Below are 21,583 nucleotides of genomic sequence, written 5' to 3'. Positions count from 1 at the left end.
GGAGATCTCAACATTTGCCTATCCCATTTAAAAATTTGGGCACAAGGTTTGCCAGATTTTCTCCTATATTGAACTTCGACAGGCAGAGACATATATTTTACTAAACTACGCGGAGGTCAACTCATATATCCTGTAAGTGTCCATCACAATCCCAACTCTTTAATCACTTATTTCAGTATATTTATCTTATACATATTTAGGCAATATGATGAGATGCTGAAAGGAGAAAATCCGAGTATAAGTGATGAAGAAATATCAATATAGCGTTCAGAGAACTTTGTATGTTGATTCCGTCAATTGGTAAGCATCCATTGTCATTTTATATGTTTTAATTTTCTTCAATTTATTCCTTTTATAATACGTAGGTCATTCAAGAGAGCGAGTCTATACCAATGAAGAAGAGACCATTAGGTTACGGGCTTGAAAAATACATAGCATGCTATAATGGCCATAACGTAAATGATTTCAAATTTCACACCCAGTAATATAAAAATTATAAAAACATAATAAACAGTGGTGTGTATATAAAAAGTAGCTAGTAGGAAGATGAAGTGGAGAGTGACTACTATAGAATTCTCGAAGAATTGATTAAGATGAGCTATATTGGAGGTAATAGAGTCATTCTATTTAGGTGCCAATAGTTCGATACCGATAATGGTATGAAGGTTGATCCATGGCACAGGTTTATTGAAATCAAATATGGATCAAAAGTTATGTCAACAAGCCATTTGTACTAGCTGCATAAACTGCTCAAGTGTATTATACTCCTTTTTCATCAAGAAAAAGAGAAAGAAAAGATTGGTGGGCTATATGCAAAATTAAGTTTTGAGCCATTCATTACGCACTCAAAGAAGAAGAAGAGCCTCAATTACCAGAATGCTTTCAAGAGCATGAGACAGTAGGAGTTCATCAATCTTTCGATGATGTGGAATTGGATGCTTCAGAAATTCTCTTACGTGAAAATGGCCAACATGAGGAGGTAGATCCAATTGAGATTGTTTTAAAGGACACTCCTCCCCAAGAAAGGAAAGAAGAGGAAAAAAAGAGGAAGAGGTGGAAGAAGAGGAAGAATCGGAAGAAGATTCTGAAGGATATAAAATATTTGAAGAAGCTGATGAGAAGTGCTAAGTATATAATTTTTGGATCATTTTAATTACTTATTTTGCATCATTTTAAATCTTGTATTGTTATCCATAATTGTATAATTAATTTGGTAAATCTATTTATTTTTATTTTTAGAGAGCATACATCATATCTTTCAAAGGCTGGAGCCACACCAGCCGAGGATAGAGCTCTTGAGGAGAGAGCGATTACATGGCCAGCTCACATGGTTCTGCACCTCTCTCACCGAGCGGTAAGCTTTAACATTTTATATATTTTTATTTATGTTATTTTATCATTTGTTAACTAATATAACATTCTTTGTATTAGATATTTTGCGCTCAAGTTCGGAGGATAAGAGGTCATCAGTGACCCCATAATCACATGCAGTAGCTACTGTCGGCTCTCAGACATAGTGTCATTGTTGAAGAGCCACCTGACTCGTGGCACCTCTGACTCGATCGAAGGATAGAGAGATCATCCATATCCAAATCTGCTTGTAAATACTACATGCTCAATTAATATGTTTAGAATTTAGTAATTTTAGGGTTAACATTTATTTTTTGAAATCAATTTGCAGCACATTTAGAGAGCCTTCTACATCTCGTGTCGTTATCAGGATTAAACGCTGATTGATGTCCGAATTAGTGAATGAGTTCTCGAGTTGGCCGTCAGGAGCTCGTGATGTAGCTTGGAAGATTTTTTGGTAATTTAAAACTAGTTTAATTTTTAAATTTCTGGTATGTTGGTATTTTAATTACATATTAATACACGCTTGCTTCTATCTTGCAGGAGTACTATCGATTCAGGACTCACCAAGATGAGGAGATTGGCCATCGGACCTTTGAGGAGGTGGCTACATGGAGGCTCCGAGAGGCCTCTATAGCCTCAAGTAGTCCACCATCCAACACTTCGATTCTCAGTTACCATCAGACTAGAGATCCTTCATGGATCATTGGATGTGGGTGGATATATAGCAAGCCCTTTACGATCAATGAAGCAGTAAGGAGTATTCTGATAGGCGGTAGAGGGCCCGATAAAACTGGACTGTCCAGCAAGATCCAATTAAGCACATAGGCAGCTCGATCGGCACACATGTTATGGCCGACAGACTAGTAAAAAATCTATACCTAAATTTTTTACTAGAACTATAAAAATTCTTATATACATACTTTAATTAATTTAGTTTTACCATTTACTTATTATAGACACGACACTGGGTCGTCCACCAGACCAGCTGCAGTTGTAGTGGGCTACACACCAGTATAGGAGGACTGGTGACTCTTTAGATTCTATGTTACGATAGATCACGGTAAAAATTTTAAACTTTATTTACTAATTAAGTTGTTACAGAATCTAATTTTTATATTAGAACTAATATATTTTTGAACTGTGCATATGTGTTACGTGGAGTACGTTGCTGAGAGGTATGGCGATGATCCATCTTTTTAGCCCCCCTTGATCTTGAGGGATGGCTTAGCGCCACTGGAGGAGTGAGTAAAAGTCGGATCATAGGATTCGACCATAGCTTCGATACTCCATCGACTCGATATTCTTTGGTATCTTCATAGGCCTCGACAAACCAGACTTGGAGTGATGCACACATGAAGGAGGTCATGCGGAGGTTCTGAGCCACCAATTTCAGAGCCTCTTGGATGCCATCCGCGATACGATCGTGAAACTTTTCTAGGATCCACAGCTACATGATCGGCTGAACTTATCATCTCAGCTATCACATCAGATAATTATATTACTAAACTTTTTTACTTATTTTAAGTTTTCATATTTAGAAGCTTCATATATTTAGGTTTGAGTTTGGAAATGAGATTTAGGAGCTAAAAATTTAATCTAACCATCCAATCGATGGGTCAGGGGTGTCTATAATTTTATATCATCGAATGAAATATGTAAAAATAATCTATTCGAGAATCGATGGAGTATATCGAAAGATATACTTTTGTATCAAAACTTACTAATATTATTTTATTTTTTTCATTACAGGATACTGGGATATCCAGCTCTCATCCACCAGCTATTAGAGAAAAGCAGGAGGTGGAGGTGGATGATAACAAGGATTGGATCTGATTTTTTTTATGTATTATATTTTTTTTGATACTGATTATAAAAAAATATTATATAATTTATATTTTTAATATAATATAATTAGTTTTTAATTTTTGATTGTCATGTTATCCTTGAATTTTAATTATAAAACATATTAAGAACCATAATTCATTGTGATTAATTAAAATATATTTTAAAAAACATTATTATTAATTTTTTTTAAAAATAAAATTAATTGTTAGCGAGAGTATTAGCGACGAAAAATACCATCATTAATATTTTTTTAAAAAATTATTTAATTTAAAAATTAAAAAATTAGAGACGATATTAGTGATGGTATTATTGATCGCTAATAATTATTAACGACAATATTAGCCATGAAAATACCATCGTTAATATTTTTTTAAAAAAAATTAAAAATTTAGTTTAAAAAATTAAAAATAATTAGCAATGGTTAATCTCCATCGCTAAAGTCGTAGCTAATAGATTTATTAGCGACGGCTGCAGTTTCTGTCATTAATAAGGGTACATAGCAATCAAGATTTTTCAGATTTGACTGTTACAATGTACTTAATGATGGTGAGGTTATTAGCAATGACGTGGTGACTATTAGCGATGGTAATTAGCCATCACTAATAGTCTGGATTCTTGTAGTGAAGGATGGTGTTTCTATTGACCCAAAAAAAATGGAGGTAGTAGTTAAGTGGAGCTAACTCTCTAATGTATTCGAGATGCATAGCTTTTTAGGGATGACTATTTCCTACTGAAGGTTTGTAGGTTATCTCATATTGCTATATTTCTATCTCGCTTAACCTAGAAGCAAGTAAAGTTTGAATAGATAGATAAATACCAGTAAAGTTTTCAGGAGTTGAAAAGATGGTTAGTGATAACTTTGATGTTAATCATTTCATCTAGAGTTGGAGGTTTGACTATCTATAGTGATGCATCTCGCAAGGATCTTGGTTGTGTTCTAATGCAGAATGAAAAAGTGATAGCTTATGCCCCTAGACAATTGAAGTCTCATAAGCTGAACTATCCTATATATGATTTAGAGTTAGCAGCTGTAGATTTTACTCTAAAAATATTGAGATATTATTTATATATTGAGCACTATAAGATTTTCATAGATCATAAAAGTTTAAAGTATATCTTTACTCAAAAAAAAATTAAACTTGAGGTAAAGAAGATGGTTAGAGCTACTAAAGAATGATGATTTGATTATAAGATATCATTCAGAGAAAGCAAATATTGTAGCTGATACTTTGAGTAAAAGATTTTTTCATGAATTGGCATCTTTGATTACTTCATAAAAGCCATATTTTGTTAGATCTAGAGAGATCAGGAATTGAGATACGACTACATGATCCTTGAGTTCAACTTGTGAATCTTACATGAAGCCAACCCTAATTAAAAAGATTAAGTCAATTCAGAAAGAGGATTCAGAATTATAGAAGATCAGAGAAATAGTTGAGTTGGACGTGCAATCTGAATTTTGTGTACATATAGATGCTTCCTTAAGATTTGGTAACAGGCTATATGTTCATAAGATCCAAAAATTTAAAAAATAAGATTCTAGAGGAGGATCATAGTTTCGCTTATATAATACACCCAGGAGATATTAAAATTTATCGAGATTTGAAAGAAAACTTCTAATGTTCTGGTATGAAAAAAGATATTGCACAATATGTGGCTCAGTATCTGATATGTTAATAGATAAAAGCTAAACATTAGAGACTAACAGGATCACTACAGTCTTTTTTTATTTTTCTGTAGAAATGGGAGCATATTACTTTATGATTGATTTGCCTAAATTAAATATCTCAAAATAATAACAAAGTATAGATAATTGTTGATCGATTGACAAAATTAGCTCATTTCTTACCTTTTTCAGTTGGTCTCTCCTTGGAAAGATTGGTGAGCATATATATAAAATAAATAGTGAGATTATATGAGGTACCGATTACTATTGTGTCAGATTAGGATAGTAGATTTATTTCATAATTTTGGAAGAGTCTTCACAAAGCTCTTGATAACAAGTTAAACTTCAGTACAACATTCCATACCCAAATTGATGGATAATCACAATGGACTATTCAAATTCCAGAAAATATACTGAGGGCTTGTGTCATAGACCTAAGTGGCGTATGGGATAGTTACATGTCGTTGATTAAATTCACTCACAATAATAATTATGAAGCACGCATCTAGATGGCTCTCTTCAAGGCATTGTATGGCAAGAAGTGTAGATCTCTTATTTGTTGGGATGATGTAGGAGAAGAAAAATTATTAGGTCCAAAAATAGTGAGCAGACCATGGATGAAGTATAAATGATTCGAGAATGACTTCGTAAAGCTTAGAGCAGATAAAAAAGTTATGCTGATAATAGAACAAGAGAGCTGAAATCTCAAGTGGGTACATGATCATTTCTTTCTGAGAGTTTCTTCCACTAAAAGTGTGATGAGATTTGAAGTTCATGATAAATTGAGTCCTAGATATGTGGATCTATTTAAAATTTTAGATAGGATTAAAGAGGTTGCATATCGGTTAGCATTATCACTAGCTCTGTTGAGTGCATGTGCATAATGTATTTTATGCATCGATGTTGAGAAAATATGTTCCGAACTCGAATCATGTGGTGGATTATGAGCCCATGCATCTTCAAGAGGATTTGACCTATGAGGAATATCCAATACGGATTGTTAACAGAAAGGATCAGGTATTATGGTATCGAACCATACCTTATGTGAAGCTATAATAGAGCAACCACAACAAAAGAGAGGTGACATAGGAATTTGAAGTAGAGATGAAAGTCAAGTATCCAAAGCAATTCGAAACTTCAGGTATGTTAATTTTGAGGCTGAAATTATTTATAAGGAGAGAAGAATGTATTAACCCAACTTAGCACATTCTTGCCATGTATTTGAGGCAAAGAAGGCTCGTAAATAGAGTCTTCTTCCCTCCTAAATCCACCAAAAACTAGGAATCCTAGGGCTTATTAAACTTGGATAAAAGCTCTAGAATTCATCTATAAATAGAGATCTTTCCTTCCTTTGAGCACCATCAAAATTTCTGAAGAAATCTCACCATTTTTCATAGAATTTCTTGGGAGTTTTACTTGCATTGCTTTCGGAGAAGAGATTGCTAGAATCCTTCTTTAGCTCTGCTAGACCAAGGTAGCCTCCTTCTCCCTTCCTTCTCTTTCTTTTCTCGATCTTCTCCTCATCCCCAATATTTGGTTTGGAGTCGGCAAGCCATTGGTTTCATTTTAAACAGGGCAGTCCTTGTTTAGGGCTTGGGTTCCACCAACCCCCACTGATAAGGGCCATCATCAAGGGCGTAGTCTCACTGCTGTTGAGAGCCGCCATAGGTAGCTGGCCCTATTTTCCATTGCTATCGTGGTTGGAAGGAAAGGAGAGAGAGCCCTCTATTTTGGAGAAGAAAAGAGGAGAGAGGGGAAGATTTCTCTCTCTTCTCTAGTTATTTTTTACTCAATTATTTATTTATTTATTTTTTCTCTCTTATGTGGATTAGAAAAATTTTAGAAAGAAAAATTTTAGGGATTAGGGGGGGTGGACCCTCGTAAACCCTGATAAAAGATTCTAGATAATTGATTTTATTTATTGGATCATATTTTATAAAATTAACTTTGTTCTATAGAAGAACAATCCATCTTATAGGAGAACATCGAGCAAGATTTTTAACACCTAGATTATAACCTAATGAGTTCAACTTGTCATTACTTAATATAAGAATCTCCATACTTGATCATCAATATAAATATTTGTTTATTGACTTGTGTCCTTCGATTTGTACCATGAGATTTAATTTGTATGAGATGATATGACTTATGTGATTTTCAATATGAGTATTATTTATAGTATTTGTATGTAAACATCAATACCAAATATATATGTGGCATGAAATTTTAATCATTTTGAAACTTTGTAAGGGATTTCTTAGTAAATTTGGAATCAAATTTGTCAAATTAACGTATGAATAATCAAGTGAATAAAAAGTGGTTTGGACTAACCTTGTCATAAGATAGTCTTCACAAGCTTATGTGTGGGATAGCGGGCTAAGAGCTTATATCTGGGATAGTCTCTAGAGGCTTATGTATGGGATAGCTTTTAGGAGCTTATGTCTGGGATAGCTTCCATGAGCTTATGCTTGGGATAGTCGGTCAAGAGCTTATGCCTACGACAGCTTCTAAGGACTCACATATGGGATATCTTCCAGGAGCCTATGCTTGAGATAGCCATTATGGACTTATGCATAAGAATTAGATTGGATATGATTGCGGCATGATCTTGATTAGTCCAAAGTCAGAAAGATAAACATTACCAAATCTGGAATTATGAAAAGAGAAATGACTGATAAGACCAATGAAGCTAAGGCTGAATCAAAGTTTGTGCTTGTTGGCATGTGATGATTCATTTTTTGACAAAATATTTAATATATGTATATGTCAGTATTTGAGTACTTATTTAGATATGTGATATATGTTTTCATATTTTATTTTAATATTTTTATTGATATTTTTAATTTAATTATTATTATATTAGTATAGATATATGATGATTCTTACGAAGCTAGAAAGCTCATATCCATATGTTGTATTTTCTTTTTTTGCTTAGTTCGGATGGGTTGGACCAGAAGTTCGAATATTAAAACTCTTAGTGCATTAGTTTAATTTTTTATACCATTGAATATTTGAATAATTATAATTGAATAAGTTAACTATTTATTTCGATGAGTTGACTCGCGGTTGACATATTTGGTATTTATTTATTTATTTTAAAAATATTTAAATTTATATTTATTTGAGATCTTATATGATCTTTAGAGAATCGCTCTAGGATTCGTGTGGCTGTGTCAATGGCCGACCCGGAAACTGGATTCGGGGCATGAGATCCAATGCCAACATACGAAGGCCCTCACCAACCATCCAAGCCAGGGAGCTCCACCTTAAGGGACATTCAAATGGTTTTATTATTAGTTCCTTGTATGATTTGATAAAAATTCATTCTAATTACTTGATTGGTGTCATACTCCATATAAACTGGATAGCTGTGATCATAGCCAGTGCAAGACTAGAGAAACATAGCTGAAACCTCGATTGCTGTGTGCCTCTGCTACTACTAACCTCATTGATCACATTGATGTAATTGCCAATATTGGAGATCACTCTTGGTGATATTATCAAAGAATTGAGGGTATCGTACAAAGCCGAGATCACTCTTGGAGAAGCACAATGCATGTCTAATGGACGAGTGCATGTCGCAATCCATATTGAGGATGATGGTGCTGTTACTTATCTCTGATTACACCCTTATGTATAAACGAGGTTGCATTGTTTGAGAACACATAAATTCAATTTCAAATCATAATAAGTTTACATTGTTTAAAACATCTTTTCATAGATAGAATTTCAAAACAGTAACAATATAGTAACGATAATAAATGGTTACAGGCTGCCCTGTAGCAAAACCTTAAGATTCCAAGCATGATAAGTTAGGTTAGCTTTTCAAATCTCGGACCTGGTGCAATATTCAAGACCCATTTACACCCGATTTTAGATTGGTTGCGTTATTTCTTCTCCAAAATGATTGATTGTGTTATTAAATCTACTGTTGAAGTCAGTTGTCTAGAAAGGGTGCTCATTCCATATCGCAGATTACTTAATGAGAGGATATTAATCGAACGTCCGATTCTGCTACTTGCTTTCATTTAACCTTGAATCTCTAGTCTAAGCCCAGGAGTGCCTACATGGCTTGAATAACCGCAATAGGTCAGAAAACTCATTCATATGAGGAAAGAAAAGAGAGAGAAAAAGAATGCGAGCCTCTAAACTATAGCCTTGCTCAGTTCATCCATGACTTCATAGATCCAAAACACCTTTTTCGATTTCATCAATTACATTTATTGTTCTAGCAATATATTAGATTCATTACTACACAAGTGAATGAAAAGGCTCTTCCTACAGTCCAGCAACGAGTTCAAACAACTAGGTTTCACATGAAAGCTTTAGACTTTATAGTCATGCCACTAATTGGTCATACTGTTACGTTCATGGAAGTCCATTCAGTGGGGTTGCATGCATCGTGAGGGTTGCATGATTTGGAAAAATAGGTGGCTGGCGATGGTGGCTCCAAATTATATTTCTTATTGTAAAATGGAAGCCAATGCTTTGCAAACCAAGATGCCTCCCAAAGATCGTAGCATGTAAGAACAGACCTAGCATCATCTGAGAGGTAGACATTTAGCTTCTCGGGAGGGCAATTATAAGCCATGGCTGATAGAATAGTGGAGATCACCAAGGTTGGTGGCTCTGCCATAGGGTCTGCAGTGCACACGAATATGTCCATATTTGGTAACTCATTTCCATCTCTTTTTCAAATGACCAAAATGAGTAAATTATACACCAGTACAACTTGTCATGCATACGAATGCACAATTTACATTGGTCATAATTTTTTTTTTTTAAATGCATGGATGATGTAGTGTGGTGAAATGATATAGCGTGGAAATGGGACTGGCTAATCAAAACCCACAATAACAAACCATATATACTAGGTTCATTATATAGCAGACATCCATGAAATTTTATTAAAAGAAAAATTGGGATAATGGAATCCAATTAAAGAAAAATAGTAAATTAAAAAAAAAAATCTTTTCTATGTTTGCAATAAAACTAAAACAAAGTAGTTTTTTTTTTGACTTAAAAAATATAAAAATCAAGTACTTCATCTACAAAGATTGGTTGAAAGATATTATTTGAATTTTCTGATTTATATAAATGCTCAAGATCTATTCAATGATTAGCTAATGTGAAATTGGACAAATATCCACATGAGTGCTCACAACTCTTTGCATTTAAGTTCTAATATATATCCTAGCCAGATCAATATCTAAGTCTATTCAAATCCAATTATAAGAATAAAAAAAAAAAATCAATCATAAACTCAACAATCAACCTATGATCAACCAAATAGAGTCATTTACAAAGACCAAGTACCTCATCCAAAAAAGTCAAAAGATATTATATTTAAGTTTCTTTATGCTATATAAGTATCTAAGATCTATCCAGTAGATAGTTGATGTCAAATTGAATGCATACCCACATAGGTCCTCACAAAAACAATAATCATTTAAGTGCAAAACAAGATATACTATATAAAATATGGCATGTGAAATATACCATTCTATAATATTTTGAAGTGTGTTACGGAGGCTCTGTCTCCTGATTCAAACATAGAAACGAGAGTGGTTTAACCTTCCATTGCAATCAAAAAAAAAAAAAAAAGACATATATAATTCTATATACACTCATATTATCATAAATTTTGTCAACTTGGCTGTCCAAAGTTTAAGTAGAAATCTAAACTCTAGTCCCATAGGCTGAAACTGTTGCACACCAAGATAGAAATTTTAAATTCTTAACAGTCCAAACTGTGAACTTGGCCTAAGGGACAACTTATATCATTACCCTCACAACTTTAACCACAAGCGAAAGGAAAAAAAAAACATTCTATATATACAAAGGATTATGAACCCGTACGTGCGAAGACCAAAAAATGTAGTTCAGCACTTTAGTGATTTATGCTATAGTTATCAGATATGCCAACATCGCAAAACCAAGGGAGACAAATGTGACCGAGCGGGGTAGACTGCCCTTATCCTTTCGTATGAAAAGTGCCTCATAAATAGGCAAATGGATGGCTACCACAAGAGCACAGAGAAGAATTTGAATGAACAATGGCCCAAGATCCATAATTCGTCCATCTACCACCAGCCTATGGAGTCCTCCTACCAAGCAGAAAAGATTCAGCAATGCGGCTACTGCTATGATAAGAAACATTGAGGATGATGACCCGAATTCCATAACCTCCTGCTCGTACCTCTTCGAGGCATTGCCATCGGCGGAAACCTTTGCGGTGATTGTGAACCCCATCTTAGAAAACCCCAGCAACTTTAGGATGGTAGCAATGGTGCCATAAAGGAACGAGGTGGTCGTCCTCAATATCCACATCCTTTGCAAGTTCCACCATCCAGCCAATGTGTCGCCACATTGCAGTGATTCGACTAGCTCATACACATGTTTCCCCATAGCAATGTAGGCGAAGGGAATGGCCCATGGGCTCATGATCTAAGTTTAACACCGGGATATTTGCGTTAGGATTCGTTCAAACATGATTGCTGGAAGGGAAAAGGAGAGGCGTATCCGTACCTTCGGGAACAAGGAGATGCCATTTAGGAGGCAAAGGGAAGGGATCACAAGGTAATAGAGCGTAGGGAGTGAGCTTGGAGCCCACAAGCCATAAATGCAATAAACCATCTGACGTCCTAGCTTGATTTTGCCACGACCAAATATGAGGGGACAGTACTTGGAAAGAATGATTTGGAAATTCCCCTCGCTCCATCTTTTGTACTGCACCAAAGATTCCGCTAGTGTTGTGGGAGCAACACCTAGAAAGGCTCTTCTTGGAGGATTGATATAGACGGACTTCCACCCCCTACAATGAATTAATAGGCCTGTGATGACATCCTCCGCAGCACAGTCATACTTCAGCCCAATCTGCAATAAATGAAGATAGATAAACATAAGGACAAACGGATGGATATATAAATGGATAGATGGAAAGAGGGAGAGACCTCCTGTCCCCATTGGGTGTTGTGCTCAAAGGTGCAGGTGATAAGAGACTTTGCTTTCTCTTCCAGTATGCAAGCATTTTTTGCCGTTTTCCTCTCAATGCCTGCCTTCCAGTCTTCCTTGTAGTCCTTGCTATACTTCCTCCCATAAAGGATCCCTCTTCTGTGGAAGCATCCAGTGCCAAGATATGGAGGCCCTCCCCAACTATCCAAGCCAGGGATCTCTACCTTAACAGATTCAAAATGGTTTTATTATCAGCTCCCTGTATGATATTACACTCCACGCTGGATAGCCATGATCACAGCTAGTACAAGACTAGAGAAACATACCATTTTTTTTTTCTTGTAGAGCTAGAGAAACATACTTTCGAAAAAGAAAAAGAAAGACTAGGCAAACGTAGCTGAAACCTCGACTGTGGGGCCTTTGCTAGTCCTAACCTCATTGATCGCATTGAGGGAACTGCCATAGAGATCATTCTTGGTGATATTATCAAATCTTTGGGGATATTGTACAAAGGCAATGTCATGACCCTTCTCTTCATCCATGAAGAAGCACAATGCTTGTCTGATGGACTCCGAGTTGTTCGAGTACATGTCGCAATCCATGTTGAGGATGATCGGGCTGTTGCTTATCTCTGATGACACCCTTATCTGTAAATGGTAAGTTTGGTTAGCTTTTCGAATCTCGGACTAGGTGAAATATTAAAGATCCATTTATAGCCAATTCCAGATTAGTCGTGTTATTTCTTCTCAAAATTTATTGATTGTGTTATTAAATCTACGGTTGAAATCAGTTGTCTAGAAAGGGCGCCAATCCTATGCTATGAACTATCTAATTAATGAGAGGATATTAATCAAACATCTGATTCTGCTACTTGCTTTCATTTAACCCTGCATCTGTAGTCCAAGCCCAGGACTATCTCCAGTGCTCAACTAACCACAATAGGGATGAAAGCTCGTTCATATGAGGTAAAAAAAAAAAAGAAAGGAAAAAAAAAAAATGCTAGCATATCGCCCAAAAATTAGGAAAAAAATGCAACATAATTACACTACCAATGCGTTCATAGCCCCTGCTTTGAAGTGATGATGATGCTGAGGTCTCTTCTCTCGTGCCATGTACACCAAAGTTGGTAATGCATTTCCATTGCTGTCTATTGAACCATGGTCTCTCCCATCAATTAAGATCTGGGAAAAGCAACAAGTCAAAACAATATAATTAGCTAGTGAGACAGCTCTGATTGCCCAGATTTAAAGGATGGGCGTAAACTCTAAACTACAGCCTAGTTCACTCCGTCCATAACTTATGCTGCACTGGTGCAATACACCTTCTATGATTTCCCCAATTATATTTCCTACTCTAGCAATTACATTAGTAGATTCATTACTGTAGAAGTGAACCAAAGGGCTCTTCCTCCAGTCCAGCAAAGTGTTCAAACGACTAATTTAATTTTCACATGAAAACCTTAGACCTTGAAGTCATAATCATGTCCCAATTATCCCATTCTAAAATAATTCACATTCTACATTGTAATGGTTTTCTCTCAATAAGGTCTTGTTTTGTTCTTCCAGCAGTACCTGAACGATAGGTGGATGATTCCGTGAAGTCATTCCCCAACTCCATTCAGAAAATCCTTTATTTGCTTTTAGTTCTTCAGGGATCTTGCCGAGCATTACCACCGAATCGATGCGATTTGCCATCTCTTCATATAGATTCTGCAAAATGGGAAAATGTGATGACAAAATAAATTGAAATAAGTTGTTGCTTTATTTTATATTATTTACTGCAAGCATTCCTCCAATAAGTAAAGCTTTTTTTTAATAGTGAATCAGAAATTAAGGTTGATCCTGGGTCAGCTAACAGGTCAATATTTATAAAAATTGAGCCGTGCCACTTGGTCATACTATTACCTTCATGGAAGACCATTCAGTCGGGTTGCATGCATCACCAGGTTTGCATAATTTCGAAAAATAGGCAGCGGGCGACCGTGGTTCCACATTATATTGCTTGCAAAATGGAAGCCAATGCTTTGCAAAGCGAGATGCTTCCCAAAGGGCATAGAAGGTCATAATAGACCCAGCATCATCAGAGAGGTAGACACTTAGCTTCTCAGGAGGATAATTGTATGCCATGGCTGATAGAATAGTGGAGATCACCAAGGTTGGTGGCTCCGCAATAGGGTCTGCAGTGCACACGAATATGTCCACATTGGGCAACCCAGTTTCATCTCTGTTTCAAATGAGAAGAATGAGGAAACTGTACATCAGTATAACTTGTCATGCATATGAATGCACAATTTACATTGGTCATAATTTTTTTTTTTTTTGTTAATGCATGGATGATGTAGTGTTGAGAAATGATATAGCGTGGAATATTTTTTTCTATAATAATAAGAATGTGATAAAGCCCTGCCAAAATCAAGTAAGGGTGAAAAATAAATGTGGATCATTAGTGTCAATGTTTAATAACTTTACAAGCTAAGTTAGCTAGCATCCTTGTGATATAAAGTCTCGAATTGCATTCCTCTTTTGGGATCTTATTTTTGACCTTTGCATTAAGATAAAATATTTTTGGTCCTGTTCAAGTAAGGTTTTGAGATAAAATATTTTTGATCAAGGACATTTTTTATTATGCTCTGCTGTAGTACATTTTAAAATTTTCTAGCCCAAAATGTAGGAGAAACTGTCACGCCCCGAACTCTGCACCCGAGTCGGATACATGATGGCCGCATACTCTTTAGAGCAAGCCCTAAAGAATATGCAAGGCCAAAATAAATCATTACAATCTTAACATCCATAATAATTAATTTCAACAATAATTCGTAAAATCTTGCATAATTACAAATTAAATTTCTTCAATCCTCTGATCAGGTATTATGATACTCTATCTATCCATCTGCTCACTCGTAAGTCCAAGTCATAGTCAATCATAAACATCCTGTATCTCTGAGAAGAAAAAGAAAGATGAAGGGATGTGAGCTTTACAGCCCAGTAAGAATTTTCATATCACACTGATATAATAATATAATCTGAAAATAAGGATAAGCAATAAAACATAAAATCTCATGTTGAATATTCAGAATACGGCAAACGTTCATAAATTTTCTGTCTTGTTAAAATAGATGCATTATCACATGTTAACAGGTGAAACATTTTTGTTCAACAATTGTTTCATGTCTTATCTTTCATTTCTCTTTTCATAATCACATGATTTTTAACCTTTTCTTTCTGGCTCTGGATTATCCAAGTATATACCTCAGTCATCATCCGAATCAATTTTCACATAAAAAGCCTTTCAAGGCTGTCCCAGGATGAGCTCCTGACCGGCTGTCCCACGTACAAAAGCCCGTGAGAGGCTGTCCCAGGCATAAGCTCCTGGCGAGCTGTCCCAGACATGAGCTCCTGGCCGGCTGATCCACCTGTAAGCCAGTGAGAGCTGTCCTAGGCATAAGCTCCTGGCTGGCTGTTTCACATGACAAGGCTAGTCCATACCATATATATCTTTCTTTTCATTAAATCATTATGTGTTGATTTCATCAAATCAATTCCGATTTGCATTATGATCAATTTAGATATGTCATATCTATATAATCATGCCATCAATCTCTGATACATATATATTGACATAACATACTCATGCTCAAAATCAAATAATAGTATCTCAGATATACTAAATTTATCGATCTCAAATTCAACGATGTAAAATCAATAATGCAAGACCAATAGTAAAATAGCATATATATAATAGTGATCATGTATAGGGATTCTTACCTTTATCGATGACCGATCCAAATACAGAAATCAATGTTCTTCTTTGATTTATGAATTTCTTTAACAAAATATTTCACTCGATATCATATACAGACAATCATCTCTTCATGACCCTGATCAATATAAAAATCATATATAGAGAAATTATCGATAATCGATCCTAATAATACAAATCGAGGACCTCTCTTAGGATTAATCAAAATTAGGATTTATCTAAGTATCTGGATCCTCCACTGATCCATAAGACTTCTAGAGAAAAAAATTCATGAAGAGAGAGAAAATTCTAGAGAGAGAAAGTAGAGAGAGAAAGTGGAGAGAAAAAATAGAAAGAGAAAATTTTTGTATCCTTCAGATGAGGCAATCATGATCGAGATCATCAAAGATCATATCAGGGTGACTCAATATGGATTAACCATGATTGATGTTATCAATTTTGAATAAAGATCGGATCGGAATCTAATCTACTACACGAATTTCGGAACAATCTCAGGTCATCATATTTTCATATCAATTTTATTCTAGGATTCGTGATGAAATCAGAGAGAGAAAGACACTAGAGAGATAAAATTCATAAGGAGAGAAATATCTAGAGAGAGAATCTAGAGAGAGAAAATATAGAGAGAAGGTAGAGAGAGGAGAGAGGAAAGAGAGAGAAAGGAGAGAGGAGATTTTCTCTTTCTTTTTTTTTCTTTCTCTTTTTTTCTTTTTCTTTTTCTCTTTTTTTTTTTCTTTTCTTTTTCTTCTTTCTTTTTTCTTTTCTTCTTCGGGCTCTTTCCTGGCCGAAACAGGGGACCGGCAAGTCCCCTCTTTTTGACCAACCGTTCTGGCCACTGCCGACACGGCGAAGGCCGGTGGCAAAGGGGGTAACCCTCATGGGTTTAGAGAGGCCAAATCGGTGGTCGGCGGTGACCACCGGCGTCGGAAAATCGAAGAAAAACGGGCAAAAATAGAGGTTCTTCCGCAATAAAATCTGGAGACTCCGGTCGCCGGCGAGCGTGCACACCGGCACGGGAAGGAAAGGAGAGAAGAGAGGGAGGAGGAGGCTCACCTTCGACGCCGGCGAGGCTTTCCAGCGAGAAACTGGGACGGGCACAGTAAGGGTATCCGCAGCACTTTTTCCGACGATCGCCGCCGATTGACCCGAGATTCTCCGGTGAGAGAGAGAGAGGAGGGTTCTCCTCCTTAAATAGAGCCGAAGGGGGCTCTTTCCGACTCCGATTGGGAGCCGGTGAACGGAGAAAGAAGACTCCCTTCGGGAGTCTTCTCCCCTGTTGTTGTTTTATATATATATATATATATATATATATATATATATATATATATATATATATATATATATATATGTATATATATATATATGGGCTGTGGGCTGATTCTGGGCCCAATTGGGCCGGGTGTTACAGAAACTATACCCTACGCCCAATGTATCAGCTCAATGGTACATTTGCCCAATTATTTTTTGCCATGTGTACTAGCTTGCCATGCTCAGTTTAAGGGGAAAAAAGTGGGAAATCTTTAGGTCGAGTGCTCGGGTAGTGTTCTATCCTCATTGTTAGTGAAGTGCTTGGCTAGGATTCCTTTATTGTTGGAAGAGTGGGTGGATGCTTAACCAAAAGCTTTCTTGTTTTTCTCTTATGCTTAGCTGGTGACCTGAAACATGTGGCAAAGAATAATTATCCCGATGTACCATTGAGCTGGTACATTAGGCATACGTTAAAATTTCTCCAAAATATAGTGCTCCAATATTTGTTAGGAGTGATATGCCTATGGATTCGAACGTAGCTATGAAATAAAGAACTAATATTAGATTCCTATGTTTCAATGTTTTGGTAAGACAGGATTTGAATTGGTTGGTATCCTCTCCTTATTTGACATAAAGAGGTATATATAGAGTTCAGTCTTGGAACTCAGGTAGTAGTATATATATGTACCCTAATGGTAAAATTAAAAAATAATTGAGTTGGCAAAATCATTGATTTTTGTCACCAATACTCTAGATATAATTGTGCTTTCATCATAATAATGGAGACACTTTCTCTCATCTTGCTTTTAAAAGAATGAAATGGTTTTGGTTACGCAACCTGGACTACAAAGGATAAATAAAGTTAAAAGTATAAGGACAAGTATAAAAGTCTGCCTTCATCATGATTTTGATTGGGCTTGTTGAGAGATAATTTTTTCGTCAAAAAATATATGCTATAAACCAAGATAAAACAAAATAAAGACAAATTTAGATTAGTTTAATAGTATCAATTAGATCTGTCATATTTGGACCATAATCCAATTTGAGAAGACTTTACAGATTTGTTTGGATAATTGGACTCAAAATCCTATAGAATTGATAGGTTGAATCAACATAATCAATAAAATCAAATTGAGCTGGGTCTCTATAAATACCTAAAATATCTTTGGAGTTGGCCGGCATGAATCCCATATAGAAAAAATCTCAGCAGATTTCTTTTATATTTTTTGATTTCTCTCAAAAGAATCACCTTGGATGGTGAGAGAAACCCCCGTGAACAAGCTAGCTATCATAGGCACAGACCTTATCCACATGGCTCTTGCTAGCAACGAGCAACAAATGCAACGCAAATTATATGTGGGTAAAAGACTAAATATAGTTCATGCAAGATATGTGGGCATGTTTTTTCCTTTTCCTTTTTTTTTTTTTTTAAAAGAAGGGGAAAAATCTGGGCATGCTAATTATGAACAAGAATCTTACCGCTGAGAGAGCTTCTCCGTGTGAGTGTAGTGATAGATGGGACTCCAGCGTATCAACTGAATGATGATCCAGTAGAAGCTGAACCAAAGCTCGGCTACAAATATCCCTATCCATGCCCATCTCCCTCTCTCTCCCCACCCCGGAACATGAGTTGCTCTATAGAACCATATCAAACATATGCCCACCAACATGGAGCATGCAAACAACTTGTATGCAAATCTACCTTTTGCTTGCTTTGTTTCAAAGAGAGGTTCATGACTCTCTCCCATCTCTCTCTCTCTCTTCCCCCCTCCCGTTTGTGCTTGTGAGATAAGTTGGTTTAAGTAAATAATATCCTTCATGAGGGCGCGGATAAAAATTCTCTGATAAAGCCATCAGAGAGGAAATTGTCTTGGGAGATCCTGTTGGCTCGCCACGTACCCCTTCTCGAAGCTTGGACTATCCTTTTTTTTGGTGAAAAAGCTTGGACTATCTTTGATGCTGTTGGCCTGTGAAGTCCACGCATGGAACCATTCAATGGACTTACCGATAAGAAATGCTTGTATACTTCGAATAAGAGATGTCCGATGTCTTGGATGTTTAAAATTCATTGAAGTTTATTAGGTGAAGGCATGCCATCCATGGAAAAAATAAACAAATCAGCCTCCTCTGCTTTTAACTTTCCTTAATGCCTCGAAACCAATTATAATCTTTTGCCTCGTCTCCACTTCACGGGACCTATTTATCACATTATGTCATTACCGACTCTTCAACCCATTTTTGTAATATAACCATCGTCCATTTACCAAAAGTTAATATAAACAAAGGAGTAGGCACTGCGTAAGTTAAACACCAGGATACAATGGCGACGATCACATGAGAGCATAGCACACATCATACATTTATATGCCAGAGAGAGAATTTTGTCCTTTCTTTTGTCACTCAGACGCTTTGATGTGACTTGTCTCCTTGAGACGTCCGACTACTCAAAGTAATGTTACAATTTTTTTTTTAAAAAAAAAAAAAGAAATGGTGAAGTTACAAACTGGTCTCGCGAGAGTCCAATTAAGGTTGCATGATGGAAGCTTGGACTTCCTATGCATATGATGCTGCCGGCCTGGGAAGTCCAAGCAAGAAACTATTCAATGGATAACATCGATCACAAGAGATGCCTTTGCAATCTAACGAAAAGATGGTCGGACGTCTAAAGATCAATGAAGTTTATCATCGAAAGTTAGTGGAGAGATGAATGATGTGGTCACCGGACAATTAGCTGAAGGCATCCGGAACATGGAAAAAATAAACAATCTAGTCTTCTCTGATTTAATTTTTTTTAGATCCTATTTGATGATCTAGATGAGATCACCATAATGATCTAAGATAACCGATATCCTAATTCTATGGGGCTTTTGCTATGTGATTAATTCAAGTTCAAAGATGATATCGGTAAAGATGATGAGACCATCATGTTGGATTGCATCACAATAATTCTACATGATAGTGATCCTAAATCATCCCCACTCCTTAAATTATCATCCAATCCCATGATGATTGGAAATATAGGATCATCCAAAACTAGTGATCTTGAGCTGAAATATGAAGGTAAGAATATTCATCATTCCAATGAAAAAAGTTGGTATATCAATATACCATCAATATACTTCATCAAAAAATATATATCATTAATATATTAAAATAATATTATATATATATATATATATATATATATATATATATATATATATATGCATATATGATATGATATGATGTTTATATTATATATATTATATTTATGATGTACTACATTTTTTTGATGCAAATGAGTTAGGGAAGACCTAACTCAATGGGCATTTCATGAGTAGAAATAAAATTACAATAGTTTAGTAGTCTATGTTTGAAGTAAAGTGTGCAATTGCTGACTTCCCTCACGCTACAGAACTCAGCAAAGGAAGACTATTCCTAACGTAATACAAAAGATATTAGAGGGGTGATTCTGCTTGAAAATCTGTATTATATTATGATGTATTATATTATAATATATTATTAATCATATTATTATCATATTATTATTCAATAGTAATTTTAAATTAGAGTATAAATATATTATGGTACTTTATATTTATATAATGAAATTATTTAATATATTACATCTATGTACCTTATTTTCATAATCAAAATAAGTTAGCATTAATAAATAATATATTCTAAGTGTAAATAAAAATATCAAATTTATAATAATAATTTATATATTTTTATAGGATTAATAAATATATTTTGATTGAATATATAAGGGATAGCTTTAGTATTATACAATCAATGACTTTAGATTCCTATCGGATACCAAATGGATATCTCATGGATATCTGAAATCTTTTTTATTTTTTATGAAAAGATCGGGAGGTTGTATTCAACCATCTAGATTTTATTACTCACTAGAATTTTGAATCACAAGAATATAACATACCAAATGTGGTGATGTTAAAATATTGGGATTAGATTACCTAGGAAAGGATCATCGATGATCTAAAAACACCTTGCAGATCTCAATTGGGTTATCAAACACCATGCACCTAGGATGATCTAATCCCCAATGATCTAAAATCAATGTGTTTGGTAGGAAACGAATAAGTTATTTGGCATATTATGAAAGTCTAAGATCACTAGCTAATCTATAATACCAAAAAACCATTGATATATCTTAAAGAATATTTTGTATATTCTCAATTCTCAAGAATTACGAATATAAGCAAATATGCTGATGCTTATAGTGGCTATATCATTTTGTCATAGACCTACTTTTAGTAGCCCTTACCTTTGGATCTGATCTACAGAACACTTAATAGTTTCTTTTGTTGTTTATTCACATGTCCTAAATGCAAAAAAATTATGCTAAATGCCAAAAAGACATTAGAGTTATGAAAGGCATTTTGGTCAATATATTTTGATCAATGATCACCGCACTAGGATGATGTTGGGTACATATCCTTAAGGATAGAATTTTTATCACTGGATTGGACAATGATTTGATAAGTCAGGATGATCCGAGATCACCATCATATAGGATCATTAGGGTGCAACTCAGGGAGGTGATCTCATTATCTCCGCCTAGAGAGTTATCATCTTATACTAAACACCCCTTTCAAGCCTCGAAACCAATTATAATCTTTTGTCCCCACTTCATTGGACCTAGTATTGTTGGAGCATGATCCCGACTCCTCCCACGGACCTTTGGTGCAGCGGAACCAGCAACGAATAGATCTGGAGACTTCTGGACATGATCTAAGGCCCTTGACGAAATCA

General features: G+C 35.4%; 1 protein-coding gene across 2 annotated transcripts; it reads right to left on the bottom strand.

Annotated features, from left to right (window-relative positions):
• Positions 1 to 10,726: 10,726 nt before the first annotated feature.
• LOC105049957 (cellulose synthase-like protein E6) lies at positions 10,727 to 18,633 on the bottom strand. Of its 2 annotated transcripts, XM_073261594.1 has the most exons (9): positions 18,305 to 18,632; positions 13,723 to 14,041; positions 13,390 to 13,527; positions 12,868 to 12,999; positions 12,253 to 12,465; positions 11,818 to 12,042; positions 11,393 to 11,740; positions 11,064 to 11,311; positions 10,727 to 10,971 (listed from the first exon to the last, which is right to left on the bottom strand). In XM_073261594.1, the coding sequence occupies exons 1-9, from the start codon at positions 18,571 to 18,573 to the stop codon at positions 10,959 to 10,961; spliced, it is 1,905 nt and encodes a 634-aa protein (XP_073117695.1). In that variant the 5' UTR covers positions 18,574 to 18,632; the 3' UTR covers positions 10,727 to 10,958. The 2 variants fall into 2 exon arrangements, with proteins under 2 accessions (XP_073117695.1, XP_010928072.1); XM_010929770.3 differs by having other exon boundaries at positions 10,727 to 11,311; positions 18,305 to 18,633.
• Between the last annotated feature and the right edge of the window lie 2,950 nt (positions 18,634 to 21,583).

This window comes from Elaeis guineensis, chromosome 8, assembly GCF_000442705.2.
Source record: "Elaeis guineensis isolate ETL-2024a chromosome 8, EG11, whole genome shotgun sequence".
Lineage (NCBI taxonomy): Eukaryota > Viridiplantae > Streptophyta > Magnoliopsida > Arecales > Arecaceae > Elaeis > Elaeis guineensis.
This window is presented reverse-complemented; position numbering and strand designations above follow the sequence as displayed.